This window comes from Pithys albifrons, chromosome 13 (genome assembly GCF_047495875.1).
Source record: "Pithys albifrons albifrons isolate INPA30051 chromosome 13, PitAlb_v1, whole genome shotgun sequence".
In the NCBI taxonomy this organism is placed as follows: Eukaryota; Metazoa; Chordata; class Aves; order Passeriformes; family Thamnophilidae; genus Pithys; species Pithys albifrons.
Genome location: NC_092470.1, coordinates 18,510,220 through 18,528,298, shown reverse-complemented (window position 1 = coordinate 18,528,298; position 18,079 = coordinate 18,510,220). Strand labels below are relative to the sequence as shown.

General features: G+C 44.8%; 1 protein-coding gene across 7 annotated transcripts in view; it reads left to right on the top strand.

Moving 5' to 3' along the window:
* Positions 1 to 18,079, top strand: part of CERS3 (ceramide synthase 3) — a 51,680-nt gene that overhangs the window by 18,806 nt on the left and 14,795 nt on the right. For 2 of the 7 annotated variants that reach the window (XM_071568152.1, XM_071568155.1), the window contains exons 2-7: positions 8,456 to 8,638; positions 10,120 to 10,237; positions 12,273 to 12,391; positions 16,028 to 16,085; positions 16,940 to 16,990; positions 17,894 to 17,986. In XM_071568152.1, the coding sequence (XP_071424253.1) occupies positions 8,457 to 8,638; positions 10,120 to 10,237; positions 12,273 to 12,391; positions 16,028 to 16,085; positions 16,940 to 16,990; positions 17,894 to 17,986 (621 nt within the window). In that variant the 5' untranslated portion in view covers position 8,456. Of the gene's footprint in view, positions 1 to 771; positions 837 to 2,150; positions 2,413 to 3,080; positions 3,230 to 8,455; positions 8,639 to 10,119; positions 10,238 to 12,272; positions 12,392 to 16,027; positions 16,086 to 16,939; positions 16,991 to 17,893; positions 17,987 to 18,079 lie in introns of those variants that run through there. The other 5 variants (XM_071568151.1, XM_071568153.1, XM_071568150.1 and 2 more) reach the window with 5 other exon arrangements.

Here is an 18,079-nt window from a genome sequence, read left to right as displayed (position 1 = left end):
GGGAAAGAGACTTCAGAGCCCAAATGATCAGCATTTTAGCAAATTGATTCCCACTCCTGCTCCATGTGTACATATGACTGAGGTTTGATTAACTGTCTGCCACTGAGATAATCAGCAAAAATCTAATAGGCAGTATATTTGGAACAATGTTTTGGCTCCCCAGATGAATTCCAGGTTTTTTCTCTGTATGAAGGAAAACAAAAGAAACCTGTAGGGGTTTGAGGATGGTTTTGGTGGTTTTTTTTCTACTGCTTCCTTCAGGTGCCACCTCATACAACAGCTCTGATTCTGGAAGTTTAAGATTTATTACTGTCTCAGAGATTTGCCAACAGGGTTTTCTCTACTGAGAAAGTTAACACATACTATAAACCCTCTTATGTAACTACTGGGAAGCTCACACTCACTGTGTGTAATTTATTATATCTGTTTAACTGGCTATAAAAGAAGGAGATGAATTGTGACATTTTGTGAAAGAAGTGAATTTTTCTTGTTTTGTTGTAATACGAGTTTTCTTTAAGAACTTATATATTTTCCTGTGGTATGTGAAATAATTATTTGAGTCAAACCCATGCCCCTATTACCAGGTTATAGTTAGTTATATTAGTTAGTTATATTTAATTGTTCAGTAATTGAGTAGATGTTATGCTGCAAGTAAGGAGTAACACTTAGATTCTGAAATTTTTATTTTCTCATGGACATGTACAAACTAAGATTTTTTTTCTTTGTTTGATTTCTTTTTTTTTCCTTTGCAGCATTCAAATCTAAGGTACCTGAAGTATAAGCACTATGGAAGTGCAGTGGTAATTGCAAGGCCAGTGGGCACTTTGATCAAGAGGGTATGGTTAGCTTGGTATTTACCATGTAATACCTTTAATCTTGTAATAGCCTCCTCCATAGGTGGCAAGTGCTACCCATGTACATGTTTTCCCATTTGTTTCTTTTGGAACTTTCCCACATTTACTCCAGTCACACGAACGTGGTTTTTGCAATTTACTATAACAGTGAAGAAATCGTGGGTTTGGGCATGAGGAAGGTGCTGCTGCCAGTTGGCTGTTCCACTGCTGGCACAGCATTGGCCAAGTGATACATGAATCACTTGCTCCAGGCTTTCCTCATTGGCAGAGTGTCCCTGAATCTTCTGCTTGGTTCACAGTAGTGGTTTGTTCAGATGTGGGAAAGTCTGGAGATCACTTAAAGCACCAGCAAAGCCATAATCTTTTCTGAAATAATCCTTCATGTTTAATATTTCTCTGGTGCATCAGGTTATTGAATACCACTCCCAGATTTATGGAGGGACCAAAGACCTGCAAGATGTAATACAAAAAAAAAGAGCTGGATGAACAAACTCACGATTTTCTCTGGGGGGGAATAGTTGAACAGGATCCAGATATTGCCTGGGTCACATCTCACAGGGTTATGGATGAAAAGGGGAGTTTCAATATGATCAAAAGGAGTTGTGGAGATGAAGGCATGGAGAGGGGGGGAAACCTTTCCACTGTTACTTCCATAGGCACTATCTGTGGTTTAGGATTGTGGAACCCAAAGCAGTGAAGGTTGGGGGCATGACCAGTTACTGTTTTCTTGTTTCTTCTGTTCTGGTGCTCCCATTCATGGGTTGCTGTTTGCTGACTGCAAAGCAGGAACAAAGGGCTAATAAGAGGTTCTCTTCTCCCTTTCCAACAACATTAAGGTGTCCTGCCCACCAGAATGCAAAGTAATGCCAACACTCCTGAAAGCTGTTATTTGTTATTTGGGATTGGTGAGAGCTATTGTGGAATGACTTTCAACCTGATTCCTCAGTCATGGAATTAAAAGAAAAATAATCACATAGGTTGAAGTAAAACTGATGTGTTTTTATGGTTTCTCTAACCAAGCACACACTCGGTGTTGAGCTTCCCTCTGCTTTGGGAATTTCAGAAATTCCAATTTATATCTTCTGAGGAACTGGAACACTTGTCAAACTTTCAGTTGACTGAGGCTGCTCAGGAGGAGCAGATACCTTTCCCTAGGTTCATTCCCACCCCACCCTGCCCTGCTGGAGCTCCTAACCCCGTGGGAGTGCAGGGATGTGCTCGGCGCTCTGCACCTTCCCCAGCGCGCGTGGAGCAACCCACGGTGAGACAAACCCTCACCCTGCCACAAACGCCACGTGACTGGGAGCAGCATTTCTTCACCTCCCGTGTGGAGAGGAGCAGCAGGAAGGCAGGAGGCTCTGCTGCTCCCGGCGGGCACGGGGTGACATCAGGAATCGCCCTCAGCCAGAAATCTTGAAGCGCAGCTTCGCTGGGTGGGTCTCGCAGGAATTTGAAAGGGTTCTGCAGAAAGGGCGTGTTTGCCTCGGTCAGAGCAGGGAGTGTGATGCCTCTGCCCTGCTAATGTGCTTATGGTCTCTTTGGCTGCAACATCAGAAAGGTAGGAATTCTGTTTGTCTTCCCTTTTTTCCTGTTCTGGTAGGGTTTGTTGGGTTGGGTTTTCCCCTTCTCCTCACATCAGACTCTGCTCTGAATTGTGAGCATGTGCTGGTGCCAAACACTGTTTTTATCAGAGTAACTCTTATGATAGACTTCAGATAAAGAATGGAATGACCTTAATGAGATTTATATGTTGCCACTAAGTATTCCACCCTATGACAAGTGCTTTTTGTTTTTAAAAAAAAAGTCATTCAGATTACAGTAGTAGTTTTGCTTATCTGTTTCTTGTATTACCTTGTTAAGTGCTTGTTAGAGCACTTCTTTCTGAACTGGAAGGGAGGAATATTTATTAACAGGGGAAAATGTTAACTATTGTTATAGATGTGATAATACAAAAGAAAAAAATCTTGAATTTTGGTTACTTGAAAAAACGATTCTAATTTTGTTCTGTAGGATGCTAAGAAAAACTGAATTTCTTAAAGGACATTTTCTAATAGAGATTTTGGGGTGTTCTTTTCAAGACTTACCTGTTGAAGCTCTGAAGAAGCTGGTGCTATAAATAACACATTCAAACAAGCTGCCAGAAAGGGTTATTTCAGACAACATTCAGCTGGAGGAGACCCAGTCATACTTTCCTCTCCCTGTTTGCAGTGTACACCTATTTTTCAGTGCCCTCCTGGCTCAGCCCTTCTCCTGGGGTGCCACTGCTGCTGAGGACGCCGTGCTGGTGCACACTGAGCTGAAGCTCTGCCTTGCATGTGTCAGGACATGAAAAGGATGTCAGAGTGGGTGAAATAATGAAAGACCAGTTACGTTCTGGCTCCTCCTCTGGTTGGGTTTGTGGGTGGGGAATGTCTGGGCAGGTTAAGCTGCAGAGAAGGGGGATAACCAAGCAGGAGAGCTGGGGACTGTGTGACTGCTGGTTCAGGGGTGCAGAGATCACCAGTGGCCAAGGGTGAGCTCTTTGTGCTCGGGATGGTTGAAGACTCTGTGTCAGGAAGATGCAAATACAACATTCCAGAACACAAAAGCACCAGCCCTGTCCCTTTCCTGCCTTCCAAGGGCTCATTTAAACCTTGAATCATCTGCTGAAGGTGGAGAAACCTCTGCACCCTCAGGTCCTCTCACTATTCCACAGTCTGCTGGTGTTTTGTGCTGCTGCTGCTTCACTCTCATGATGTGCCCGTGTGCCCCTTGCTCCTCCTCTGCTCTTACCTTAAATAAGACCCATAAAGGCTCACAACTCTGCTCAATCTCCACTCCAAAACAGCACTTTAAGCTACACTTCAGCTTTTTATCTCCAGTAAAACGTTGGCAAGCTACAAAAAAACCCAAATCCTTTTTGCGTCTTTCCCTACTTAAAATAATTTGAAGAAAAGTGGCATAATTTAAGAGATTTTTCCCTGCATTCTGGAAGTGGTTACCAAGGTCTCAAAGCAACAAGTGTCATTCCTTGAGGTTTGTTGAAACTTTTCATGAACGAAGCATCTATTAAGAACCTGTAGTCTGGATAGGATTTTGGGTTTTTTCCAATGACTACTTTTATCTCAAAATTATGGCAGATACTTGAGTTATTTCATAGCTCCTTTATTCCACTCTGACCTTGTTATGGATTTTCAAAGCTTAAAAGTGGACATAGTTTGCACTGTAATTGTGTAGTGAGAGAACTGTATTTCACTTCCCTCAGCAGGTTTCTGTCAGCTAAAACCATTTTAGCTGCTCAAAAATGATTTACCTCTAAGTAGAGACAGCATGGTAACTTTCACCCAGAAAATGAATTATTTCAGAGAAGACTGGTTTACTTCTTTTTGTATTTTTTTTTCCCCCAGAGAACAGGAGAAAATATAAAACTGACTTGCCCCCTTAATTGAGATTTATTCAAAGTGCTGTTTTAGCCTGCTCAATACACTCCCCAAGTCACAAGGTAATGTGAAAGAGCAGTAAAATAAGTAAAATGCTGTAATTGCCCCATAACCAGGCACTTAAGGTGTTTACAGGGGAGATTTGTACAAGGGAGGGAATAAATGTGAAGTTAAAGGTCTCACAGCAATCTTAACTCAGCTGGTTTGTGTGGATGGAGCAGTTCAGAGTTTCCCCATAAGGAGCTCTGAGTCCAGCAGTTCCTTCATTCCCTGCTGGGATGTGTGGGCTGGGAAAGGTGTCAGGCTCAGGTGGTGCAGAGTTCAGCTGGACTGTTGTTTGCACATCTGGACAGACAAGATGAGGAAGGACAAGCTGCAAAGATCAGCATCAATCCAACATCCTTCAGCTCTTTGCTCTGCAAACCTCAGCTCAAGGTGCAGGACCCGCACTGGTTCTCCTGTGTCCTGCTGAACACCAATGTCTGTGCAGAACACAAACCTGCTGCTGGAACTGGGGTGGTTGCTCTTGGATACAGTGCTGAGTCTGCAGCAGAACTAAAAACAAAGTCATGGCATGGTGCATCTGATCTTTATTTGCAGTTTTAAACCACTCCTGTTTAGTGTTGGTGATAACAGCCTGGAACAGCTTTGCTATCTCTTGATATCTGAGAGATCTTGATTTCTCCCAACAGTCCCTGCACCAGCTTTACCAGTTCTGCTAAATTATGAGTGAAATAAGAGAATTATGTTATTCTTTTTGGTGAGGACATTTTTCCCTGTTACACCTCTGGAGCCACACTGAGTAGACTGATAAGATGTTTAAAAATTAAGGTTTTTTTCACTTGTGTGTTGTCGGTCCATTGGGTTTTCTCATTTATTCAGTAAATAAGGGTAGGAAATGCTCCTCACACATCTTGAAAAGCTGAGTATTGCCTTCTCTTAGTCCTGGCTTTGGAAATGCAGTTTTTGCAAGCAAGAGCTTTTGTGCAGGGATTGCAATCAAAGCTTTGGCTCTGTTTCTTTTTATTAATTCCTCAGACTGCAGCAGCCAGAAATTCCACTTCAAAGCAGCTCCTGAATTTGTTTTACAAAATGCAGCCACAAAGCCTTTGTCAAACCCAAACTTGCCCTTTGTTTTTGGTGTTTTTTTTTTCTTAATTGTATAAAAAAATCAGGTGTTTGGGTTCTTTGATATATCAAGGATTCAAGAGAGAGGGCTTTGAAAGGAACTTCACATTGGTACTTCCCAGCTGTGTAGGCTTTCCTTTAATTATAAAGGATGCAGCTCCTGAACTAATCATTCCTGATTTTCCTGTTCTGCACTAACCCATTTAAGACTAGATTAGGCTACAGAGGAGATCCTTCCCTAGCAAGGAGGTGATTACATTTCTTTACTTGGAGTATTTAATTTCTGAGTTGCAGGTGAACTTCAGTTTTCTAAAATACCCTAATTTTGTTGTTGGACTGAATTTTAGCCCTTTGCAGAGCACCAGTTCCAGAGTCCTGGCAGTGCTGGTGAATGGGGAGGGATCTGAGAACAGCCAGAGTGTTTTTCACCCCTGGCTGGGTGGAATATGAGTCACTTGCTGTTGTCATTTCTCTCTCCTGATTGCTCTGAGCAGGAGAAGCTCCAAGCTCAGCACCAGCAGCAGGAGATTCAGGCTGGGGAAGCTTGAAAGCTTCTTAAGCTGGTCCCAGATCAGGCCAAGCTGGGCCTTTGCATCCACTGCCCATCCTTTGGAAGCAGCTTTTGCAGGGCAGAACAACTTGTGACAGTCTGTGCAAGCTAAAAAGATGGGCTGCTTTTGAAATCCAGTAGCTACAGCCTGATCCCAGTGCTGGGACTGGCTGCCTTCTTGCTCCTACTGGTGTTCCTCACCCTCCAGGTGCTCCAGGAACCTCATGATGGGCTGAAGGGAAACAGGAGAACAGCCTGACTACTTAACAGCTGCTGTTGTGGAGATGGAAATCTTCACGATTTCCTGGGGAATGGCCTGATTGTCTGCAGTGAAAACATCCAGTTTAAGGGTAATGATACTTAAGAATAGGCAACAGACAGACTTGGAATCTCATCAACAGTTTTCTAGGAATTACTTGGGCAGTGTTCATTGGGGATGGTCTGAGCCCCTGCCGAGTGCCGGGTGAGTCCTGGTACAATTCAGGGGTTGCAGAAGGAGGAGCTTCAGAGAACTCACCTTTCTATGAGTCATTTGGTGTTCGTGGGGAAGGATTTCTCCTCAAATCTGTGAACTCTGGAGCAGACCTCAAATCCCAGAATTCACTTAAATTATAAGATTAAGCACGTGCTTATGAGCTTAGTTTAATAGTGCTATATTAACTAGTTAGGAGGTAATCGTGTGGTGAGGCATCTGTGTGAGGAAGGGAAAGACGAACCAGGGAGATCCCAGGAATCCAATATGAAAATATGCACCACTGGGCTTTTCTAAGGTTTTGGGTGCATGTTTAGTCCCAGCCCATCCCACCACAATCCAGCTGGGAGTGCTCTTTCCACTGTGCATAACACACTGGCCTACTTTTATTACAGTTTGCAGTGCCCAGTCTGGTTAAAAGCTGTAGATGTATTAGGAAGCAGAGCTGTGTAATGAGTCTCTCCCCTGGTCTTCCAGGGCACTTTGTCTGCCAGCCTTTCTGTCTGACCCCAAATGTTTCCAAGCCCTGCTTCATTCTGATGGCGCCTGGGAGCTGCTGTTCAGGGTCTGGGAGCAGCCCTGGGATAAATCCCCACTTCCAGGAGCTTATAATCCAGCAGTAAAAAACTGCTCTAGGCTGAAACTTGGCATACAAAGCCTGAGTGCCGAACAACTGTGATTTCTCCCTCCTTCATTGTTGCATTTGGTTCTACACACACATGGTTGGTTTGGGAGGGTTTTCACTGTCCCCTTTGGGCCTTTTAAAAGATTAAATGGTGGGTTATTCTGACTCCTGTGCTTGGCCAGTGATGGTTCATTTGGCTGATAATTAGAGCAGGATCCATTCGGATCCGGAATGCCCATGGCAGTGCCCTGGGCACGGTGTCCTGACCCAGCTCCAGGCACAACTGAAGTCTGTGGGCCCTGCTCAGATACGGAGGAACATGACAAAGTCTGAACTACTGTCTGACCTCAGCAGGATTTGATCTGGTCCCTTGATACAAAGATATCACTGTGAGATCTTCCAGTGGGATGCTGGGAGGAGACTTGCTTGGAATCTCCCTGCTCAACTATTTCCCCATCAAATCTGTGTTTCAGTTATTTCCTCATGTTTTTTCCTGGTTTACAGAAAATCTCATTATGGAAAAATGTATTTAAATTCATTATTCCTTGAAATTCTAGAAAGATTATGTGTTTCAGCCTTATAGAAAACATTATAGTAACTTCTATTTTTCTTCAATGTTAGGCTATTTTATAGGGTATATAACATGTTTGTGCTGTGAAGTCCTTTTAACTAACTGAGAACAGACATTTCTAAACATGTAATGTAGAATGCAAAGGCTAAAAATGAGACTGGTACAGGAATGAAATATTTTAGTTAAAGTGAAATTGTTTTTTTTTCCTTCCAGAACTGATTTTGGCCATTTTGTTCTATGACAGTTAAATCGTGGCATTTCCTGCAATTCCCAGAAAGAATTTGCTGTGCACTTTACTTTTTACTTCTTGTTCCTGTGCACAGGTGTCTGCAAATTCAGGATATGTTGCCATTAGCATATTAAACAGCAGTAATTGAACAGCAAAATGTCCTTATTGTTACAAATTGAATCCCCCTGTACTTTCTCATTTCTTGTTGACTCTCCCACCCACTCGTATTTAATTTCTGGAGGCAGCCCAGGGAGGATCAGTTCTCACTAGTATTGGTGTGATGGATGATAAATGAGTATTGCACATCTGAGCAGGTGCTGAGCAGCCCAGTGTGAGTGGCTGAAGTGAGGCACCAGATTTCCTCCCCCCTGCAGGTTTCAAAGGGCCCTGCTTTGGTTTATACCACCCCAAAATTTAGCTCCATTATTTTCTCTTCAGCTGAGTTATAATCCTAAACCAAGAGGGTTTCAACTTCTTCTGTGATTTTTTTTTCTCCTTGAGAAAACTGATTCACTGGCTCTACACAACAAAATGTTTTGTTTCATGCATTTTCTTTTTAATACATCAGGACTAAATTTAATTTCCTCTTTTTTTTTTTTTTACATAGCATGGCCTACATATTAAAGACACTCAACAGGTGGTTCTGGTGGGAGAACATCTGGATGCCAATCAACTGTACATGGGCAGATTTTGTAGACAGGGATGGGCTTGTCTTCCCCAAACCACAGGAGTTGTATGCCACAATTCCATATGCTCTTGTGTTGCTGATCATCCGATTCCTCAGTGAAAGGTAAGAAACACAAATGCATTTTGATGCTAATGTTAATCCTCATTAATGCTAAAAATAAAGTATCTTTAGATCAGTGTTCTTATGTTTTATACAGGAGGATTAGTTGGTGGTTGCTAGAAAGATCTGGTACAGATAATAGGGCAGGTGAAATATTTTCTGTATTAGAAATATGTGGCTGTGCTCCAATCTACAAGGAAAATGTTTCTACCTAACTTTTCTGGAGCAGCGTTTGGATACTTCTAATTATCTCCTTTTGCTAGAGACACAGATAGTTCTGAACCATTTGGGTTTCCTGTTCCTTTTTCTCCTTTTGAAGGTATTTGTTCTCCCAAGCAAACCTCTGGTTTGGTTCTGCCCCAGAGCATTGTGTGAGGCTGAGAGAGCCCAGGTGTCCATCAGTGGCCAAGCTAAGCAGGCTGGAGGGGTCTCAAAGTTTTTTGTGGATCTAGTAAAGCTGATTCCTGGTTTTTTCTCACTTTGGCTCTGAAAGATGGATTGCTTCTGCAGCTGGAATCTTAGGGGACAGGCAGAGGTTGACTCCACAGAAGAAAGCTACAGTTATGTGAAGATTTACAGTGCTTTGACTTATTTATTTGTGCCTTTTTCTTTCCTTTTTTCATTTTTTTCCCCAAAAAATGTGATTAGTAGGTTTTTCTATAATTATTTCAGGATAGAATGAGGAAATTCGGAATGTCGTAAGTTGGACTGACTTAACACAGAAGCAGATAAGATCATTCATGCTGGAAATCAGAAGTAATTTGGATCATATGTTGCTAACCATTCCCAGTGTCTCCTGAGGAAACGCTTGCCCAAGTGTGTCTCACTGGGGTGGATAATTAGCCCACACATCTGGCTGCAGGGAATCCAAGGAAAACTGACCTCTGCCACGAGTAATGAGGCACCAGTTGCTGATGTCAGCAGGGATGAGGGGGCTTTTTCAGAAAGTGCTGCCCAAGTAGGAGGGAGAAGCCCTTGGCACACCCTGCAGTGGTTTGGATTGGCAAGGGGAAGGGGAAGGGAAGGGAAGCCTTTGGTCTTGGAAGGGCCCCGGGGTGAATCCAGCATGGGCAGGGAAGGCCCCGTGAGGCAGCGTGCCCAGTGACTGTGCCACCCCCAGGGAAAGCAGCCCAGGGGCAACCTGTGAGGAGAGGACACCCCTCCCTCCTCACTGTCCCTGAGCTATTGCTGAACTCCACTATGCCTCTGGAAGACACAGAAGGACACCAAAGTCAGGAGCTTTCCTTTCCAGCCTTTCCAGACCAGCTGCAGTCCCTGGGTCTGCTCTGCTGGGTCACTCCTGATGTGCTGTGGTTCCCTCTTAGGATGAGCCAGAGGGAGGTCCCTTTCTCTCACAGTGCCCTGGCACATCCCATGGCAGATAAATTGCATCAGATTTGTGTTCTTCCTGTCCTGGCATGAGAACAGCCAAGGTCTTGTCCCTGTGTGGTGTTTCTGAAGCTTTTCATGGTGTGTCTTTGCAGATGTGTTGCCATCCCTCTGGCCAAAGCCTTGGGTATAAAGAATGTGAGACGTGTGAAGCCACAGCCTAATCCTGTTCTAGAGAGTTATTTCCGGGAGTGCTCAAGACATCCATCCCAAGTAAGGATTCTCATTCTTTTAAGCTGGTTTTGCTTTTGGAAAATCCCACTCTTGCTGTTTCAATCAGCTATCAGCAGTGACATCATGGGATGAGTTCCAGCTGATTGACAGATGACTTAATTTATTTGGGTTTTTGTTGCTGTTCTGCTGACATGGGTTTATGGCATCCGAAACAGAAAATACGTTTAAGATGTTTAATTTTCTGGTGTGCTGTTCCAGATTAGACTGTTCCTGATCTTTCCAGTGAAGATCAGTGTTCCATCTTTAACTCATTTCTGCCTGGAGGAAATATCAGTTGTTGGCAAGTGGTATCACATTTATTACAAGCAATAATGTTGGAACACTGGCATGGAAGCCTTTTGGTCCATTCCACTGCTCTGTATTTAATCCTGGCTTATGTGAGAAGGAAAAGCAGTCCTTCTATTACTGTGCTGTTTGTTTTGAAAGTTGAGCAAGAAAATAAAGAATAGCAAGTGTTTGTCATCTCCAAAAATGAGGCAACTTGATTGTTGATGGGAAGCAGGTACTTTGCTGTAAGTGCAGCCACAGAAGGTTCACTGACCTGACTCCCGTTCCCAAACAATTGCAGTGTCCCTACACTGGTTTGGGAAGGAAATATGTGCTTTCTAGTTATGATGCATTTCAATGATTATTGATACATGGAACTTTGCATTCTATCCCTGGCTCTGCCATTCTTTTATTGTGTCTTTTGCCCGGTATCATCAGGAATAGATGTACTGGTGTTCACACAGGAGCTCTTCTCTCTCTGGGCAAGTATCCTGGACTCTGTTTCATACCTTCCTTCTGCCTGGGTACAGTTTGAGAGTTGATCTCTGAAAGGAAGTGCAGCATTTTTATCCTCACCAGTGCATGGGAAGGATCCAGACTGCCTGCTTTGGTGTCCATGCTGGGGACCAGTGTGGTTGGGAAAGCCTGCAGGGGCCTGGCTGGCAGTGCAGGGCACCTGGGTGGGCTCTGCTGTCTCTCCAAAGTCGATATTCCTGCATGGCCAGTGCAGAGCTCTCCAGCCAGCAGGACGGGCTGGACACAGGCTACTGGGACTCCTGCCCTTCCCAGCAGCTGGGCTGCCTTTGCCCACATTCCAGAGGTTTCCCTGAGGGCAGGAGACTCACTGAACTGGACTGACCTTGGTGGAGGCACTGCTGCTGCCACCCAGTGTTTGATTACTGGCCTTGGGAGGAAAGAACATCCCCAGGGATGAGCCAAACATTGTCAGTGCTCCCCCCTGGGTGGGCCATCCCACACCTTCCCCACTCGGGTCTGGAGGAGAGGCAGGAGGGCCATGGACTGCTGGACATGGGGCACTGAACACCCTGAGGTGCAGGAGTGGCAGTGCCCCGTGCTCAGCACGTGCTGGGTCGCTGCACAGCCAGAGCTGATCACCTGCTGGGCACACTCAGGGGCTGATCACCTGCTGGTCACACACAGGGGCTGCACTGCCAGAGCTGATCACCTGCTGGGCACACTCAGGGCTGGGCCGGGCCCTGCTCTGCCCATTCCTTTGGGGTGCTGAGGGAAGGTACAGGCTGGACCCACTCAATGGGATACATTGGCTTGCTCTGCACCACACAAGTGCTTTGCATTTGAGAACAGAGCTCAGGTCACCTTCATTCCATGCCACGTCTCATCTGCGAGATTCATTTAAATATAAACAAATAATTATTTCTAATTAGGTAAGATATTAGATACAGTGTCCACATGTGTTGACACAAGACACTTCTCCCTCCAGCCCAGACTCTTCTTGCCTAGCAGTAAAAGTTGAATCTCTGAAACTCTCAGGAGACACCACAAAGGCAGTAGCAGTTTGTCGGTCTGTTCATTTTGGGCCTGCCTTATTTATATAAATAAAAATCCTGGGTTTCTCTGTTACTCAAAAATAGCCCCATCCATACTTAATATTGGTAATATTTTTAGATTAATATCTCAAACCAGTGGGAAGCTGCTCTGAACTACAAAATAACTGGAAGTGCCACTGGAGTGCCTGTTGCTGCTGACACTGTTGCATGTTTTGCAGTCAGAGATTCAAGGCCTTGCCAAGAAGTGCAACTGCACCGTGCTTTTGGTGGAGAAATGGTTCAGGAGGCGGCGGAACATGGAGATCCCAACGGTGCTGCGGAAATTCCAGGAAGCTTTGTAAGAAAAGACAGTGCTTCTGGTGCTTATGTGCTTTACTGTTTGTAGCAAAAGAAATGATTGAGGTCCTCAGGTGCCTTTTAAGGGGGAGTTGTTTCCAGAAAGCTGAGTGTGCCTGATGAAGGCTTTGGGTTGTGAACGCACAAATGGAAATGCTACCATATAGCACTTCTCCAAATAGGGGTTAAAAGGTTAGGTTAACTGTTTCTCCTGAAAAAAAAGATAAAAATACTTTAGTTTTCTTCCTAGTGGAATAATTTTTAGGCTCCTGCTACAAAGTGCTTGATGAAAACATGCAGAGAATAGGAAAGTATTTTCCTGTCTGCCAGTAATTACAGGGAAACAAAAATGTTTCCTCTGGTTTATGTATGAACCTGTGGTGTCATTTTGGGATGGTATCACGTGCAGTGGAGTGAGTTCAAGAGCAGGAATTGTGGCATCCTGAGTAAATGACAGGTGTCACAGCTTGGTCCTGGGATCCTGTGCAAAGCAGGAGCTCATCCACCCTGCAGAGAGTGGGCCAGGGAGCAGCTCTGGGGAAGAGCAATGAATATGTAAAACGTTACAAAACCTCTGCATATGATTTTTCACACATCTGTGAGAACTTCCTCATACCTGAACACTTAAATAAATGAAGTGTGGTCCAAAACCTCCTACAAGTTGCAAATCCCAAATGGGCAAGGCTTTACTCATGTAGCTCATTCCTTATTGGATACTGCCAGGAACTGTCCCACTGGAAGGCACTTGCCAAATGCTGTGTTTGGATTTTGACTGGTGTAATTGCACTGGCAAAAATTCACCTCATTAGAATATTTAACCTCTGTTACTCTGCATTAGCTTGAAGCACAAGGGTTAAAAGTACAACTCCAGAGCTCACAGCTGAGTACTTGATCAAGATTATTTTCAGTGTGAATCAATGTGATGATGCTTTAGTGGTGTCCCCTGTTGGACATAAATCCAGCTGATAGACAGAGGTGTGTCTCTCTGAAGTCTGAGTTGAGTAAACTCTTCTGGCAAGCCAGTCTCCATGGTTTATTCCTGCTGTTGTTTTGTGGATCAATTAACTTGGTTTCACAAGTGGCAATAAGATTTCCTGCTATTGTTACAAGACCTGCCTGCCACTGATGCATGTCTCTAGTAACACACAGCTAAGAACTGAGATTCAAACTTGCCTGGCAGCTTGAGTGAGAATGAAGCAAACAGGTTTCTCTTGTGCAATTTAGTGAACCTTGCTCTGCTCTTTGCCAGTGAATGTAATTGAATATAATTCTCTAGGCAAAAAATGAGGAACAGAGTTATTCCATGGCAGTAGTCAGTGTTATGAGCATTATGAAATTTTGGGAAAGCCTGCAATCTCCAGGATCATTTTTCTGAATCACAAGGAAAATCTGATGAGCCAGATCTAAACCCTGCTTAAGCCATTAGTGCTCCCAGTTGAGCAACACTGGGGTTTGGAAAGCCCTTTGCATGAAACCTTCCCTGCATTGTAAGACTTACCAGCCCTTAACTTCCCCTACTAAGTTCTTTGTTGTTGCATTCAGTTCAAGAGAAAAGGCTCCTGAAGTTAAATCAGCAAATCCTTTTGCATGGCTGTTGTTCAGGGTTTTCTCTGGTGGCAAAGCTCAGAGTATAAAAGGCACTTGGGTAACATTTGGTGAATTTGGATGAGTTTTACTTTAGGTTTTGTTCACCAAATTCCTGAAGAAGCTTGGCTAAGTGCAGGATGAGGTAGTGCTCTGGCAGTGTGGCAGTTCATGTGGAGCACTGCTTATTGCCAGGTGTGCTCACTGTGTTTGTAGGGCTGGGGACTAATGGCACAGTCCTGGAGGTGCTTTGGGTCTGATTCAGGAAACCACTTGCACTTTACAATCAATGTAAAATCAGTCCTGCCATAGCCCTGGACCACCCACCCCTCCCCTGTGTGAAATGGGAGGCATCAGGGCAGCCCCAGCCCCTGTGTTAAGTGTGTCCCACACCAGGGTTGTTTTTGCCAGCATGGCTTGGTTAATTCTGAGCCAGGTATTACCTCTGGGTTCCCCTCTCCCTTCCATTTGCTCTCCTGATTTCTACCATGTGCCTCTGAACTTCTCCTGTCCATGCTGTGGGTGTTCTGCAGGATTATTTTCAAATCCCCTGAGGAAAGATGCTTTAAAGATGAGAAGGAAACCAATTGCTTATCACCTCTGTATCAAGTGGCAATTTTAGAATTGTTTCCCGAGTTCCTTCACAGGCGTGAGACACATTATCTTGTCTCACCCCCACCACACTCAGCTTTTTTTGTTGTTTTTCTCATGAAATGCTCATCTCATTCTTCCACCTGGGATATCTCCCCCCAGGTCGTGTGGGGCTCAGGAAGGAGGGGCTGCTTTTACCACCCAGGTTCTCCTCTTTGTCTCTTTGGCAAACGTTAATGAAGTGCCATAAGACCACAATCTCATTTTACACCCCCCTCAATCCATTAGTACAGTGTTCTTGGGGTGCTCTCTCCTCTTTTTCAGTGAGTTTAGGTTTTCTGGGAGGCTGCTCTCCTTTGGGATACCTCTTGTTCTAGAACAAGTTCTCAGCAGGTCTGGAGCCCTGTGCTCACGACCTCTCTTTGCATGTGAAGCCCTGCAGTGTTTTACTGACCTTGAAGAGCTCCCCAGGGCAAGGTCAGGCTCCTTCCTGCCAAGGGGAAGAGTGGAAAGGAAGGAGTTTTCCATCACCTGTGTAGGTGGGAGTGGGAACGCTTGGGCTGAGGCTGCAGCCACACCCAGTCCCAGGGACAATCCCTCCCACACAGGCTCCGGAGTCATTACAGGATCGCTGGCTCCAGCCCCAGCATCCTGCTCTGGCACCTGCAAAGCAGCAGCTCAGGTCACTGAGATGCACAAGGGCTGTTTCCCTTTGCTGACGTAGCAATCGATGGTGCAAACCTGGAAGTTGGATCTGCCCTGCTGGATACCCATTTAATCCACAAGAAGCTCAGATCAGGCTGAATGCTGGCACAGCTAGGCAAGGATTGAAGCTTGTAGTTAATTCAGACCTCTGTAGTTATACATAAACTAATCCAGTAGTTGTTAAAGTTTCATAAGATCCCCCAGTTGTCAACAATTGGTGTTGAGAGACGAGGAGAAATGAACCCAAAGACTGGAACAGTCACTGTTGGTGCTCAGAGTGTTCAGTGTCTGACCAGAATGGGAAGGGTGGGCCATGAGGCTGAGACCCTTCTGCACTCAGGGAACTGGGGGGGTTCCCAGGCCAGTGTGAATGTTTTAGGATTGATGCAATGGGAAAGGTTGGTGTTATCAAATGTTAATTTTTAGGGGATTTATTACACTCACTGGGATCATTCTCTTGATCAGTTCATGCCTGGCTGGAAAATTACTGCTGTCATCACAATGAAAATATCTGTATTGTGATAATGTAAAAGAATTTGCTACTTTAGCAATTAGTCAAAGCTTAAGTATTTAAATATTAATAATTCAGATACAGTTAATATGTGACAAGCCTTCATGTGGAGTGTGAGGCCACACTTATGTGAAGATGGTCTGTGACATACAATGTGACCCAGTGATTTGCAGTAATTCTGTCTCAGGACAATACCTGTACAAAATATCATGCTTTGTTTCTGTTTTGTTCCTTTTCATTTTGCAGCTGGCGGTTTTCATTCTATCTGACATCCTCCACTGTTGGATTTATAGTCCTGTATGATGTAAGTCAACTTTTTGAAAGTCTGATACTATCTTTGCAACAAAACAAGGACTGATTTCTACATTCTCTTGAAGCCCATTGAAAGGGGTTTCAGTGGCTCAGTGTGTTCAGATCTTTGGTGTATGTAATCTGGATGATGGGCTGCAACATGCACTGAGGTTTGACTTAATTTTTAAGTTAACTTTTGACCTTCTATGATAAAGGAATTTCTGAGTAATCAGCATTGGTAAGGCGAGTTTTAAGAAGTCACGCAGATGGTTTTACAACATGCCTTGTTAACACCTACAAATGCATCACAAGGCCATGTTTTTCCTCAGAGGAGCCATAAACCTTTTTCTGGCAGCATTTTTGGGGGTCACAGCTATTTATTGAGGTGTTGCTGCCGAGTCAGAAGTTGGGAATGGCAGGGAGAGAGCTGCTTGTGGCTGTGTGAGCCCTGCCTGGGTCCCAGAGCAGCGGAGCAGATCCCGGCCTGTCCACGCTCAGCTGCTCCTCTCCCCCAGCACTGTTTATCATCAGGAACCAGTGGCGTGTCTGTGACTGGTAAACACAGCAAATTTAATCACTGTGGCAACATATCTTGAGTAATTGCAGTAATAAAACACACACCCACTGCTTTGGATGATGAAATGATGAACTGGAACGTTTCAGGTGTCCTGAAAACGAGCCAGAAAGCTGGGACCAATATAATAAATCTGAGATGTGAGATCCCTTTGGAAACTGGTGGAGGACAGTTATCAAGATTACAGCTGCTTAGCCTGTTCCCCTTGGGGCAGTTGGAGGTGGTGCAGAGTGTGAGTTAAGGTGCTGGTTGTTGCTGAGCTGAGCACACTCTGACTGCTGTGTCTTTCCCAGAAACCCTGGTTTTACGACATCTGGCAGACGTGGCTTGGTTACCCGTTTCAGGTGAGCCTTTTGGGAGCTGGCCATGGGCCTCCAGGCATTCCAGGTATTTCCCCACTGGAAGGGGCAGTCTGCAGCAGCCTTTCCCTCCCAGCAGGCACCCCCACCTCCAGAGGTGGCACCAGAGCCTCTTGCCTTTCTTTGGGAAGTGCTGCTGGCTGCTGCAGGGCTTCCCTGGCACTGCCTGTGCTGCAACTCACCCCTCCAGCTGGGCCACTGTTACTTCCACCCACCCCAGGATACCAGTTGCACACTGGAGATGTTATGGGTGTTCCCAGTTTCAGTGTAGAAACCCCTGCTCTGCTCCAGGCCTGCCATTGCCTCAGGGCACTCTTATTTTTATAAATCTTCTTACTCCTGTCCTAGGCAGGGGCCAGGAACAAAAAGAATTCTGCCTCCCAGCTGAGTTTTCCCAGCTCCTGGCACACACCTGCCAGCTGGGCAGTGGATTGATCCGAGGGAGCAGCCAAGCTCAGCATCCTACCCTAAGCTGATCCATAGGATTTTGGCATAAATAACTGACATTTCACACATGGGATGTGTGAATATTTAATGTGTTAATTGTTCCTCCAAGTGGAGGGGGTTAATTTGCAGTTGTTTGTAATTAAATGCAGAAGGCCTCTGCATGTAGTTCTCTGACAGAAACGTGGGGAAAAGCATGTTAAAATTCAGAGGTGGGGGAGGAACTGCACAAACTGAGAGTTTGGGCTGAGCAAAGGTTAAAGTATTTGGCTCTCTGAATATCCTACTTAATGAAGCCCAGAACAGGGATTTAGTTTAGTTTAATTTTTTAAGCAAGACTCAGCAGAGGAGCAGGACAAGTCAGGGAATGATAAAAAAGAGTGATTCCACTTGTCATTTACTTTTTGCTGTTCTCAGAGTTGATTGTGTTTCTCTCCACTGCAGACCATGCTGCCATCCCAGTACTGGTACTACATGATTGAGATCGGGTTTTACTGGTCTCTCTTATTCACCCTTGGGATTGACAACAAAAGGAAGGCAAGTGATTGTGCTTGTTTGTAGCTAAAAGGTCCGTCTGTGAGTGGGGAAAAAGTGTTTGCAAGGAAAAAATCCCCGACCGGATCCTGGATT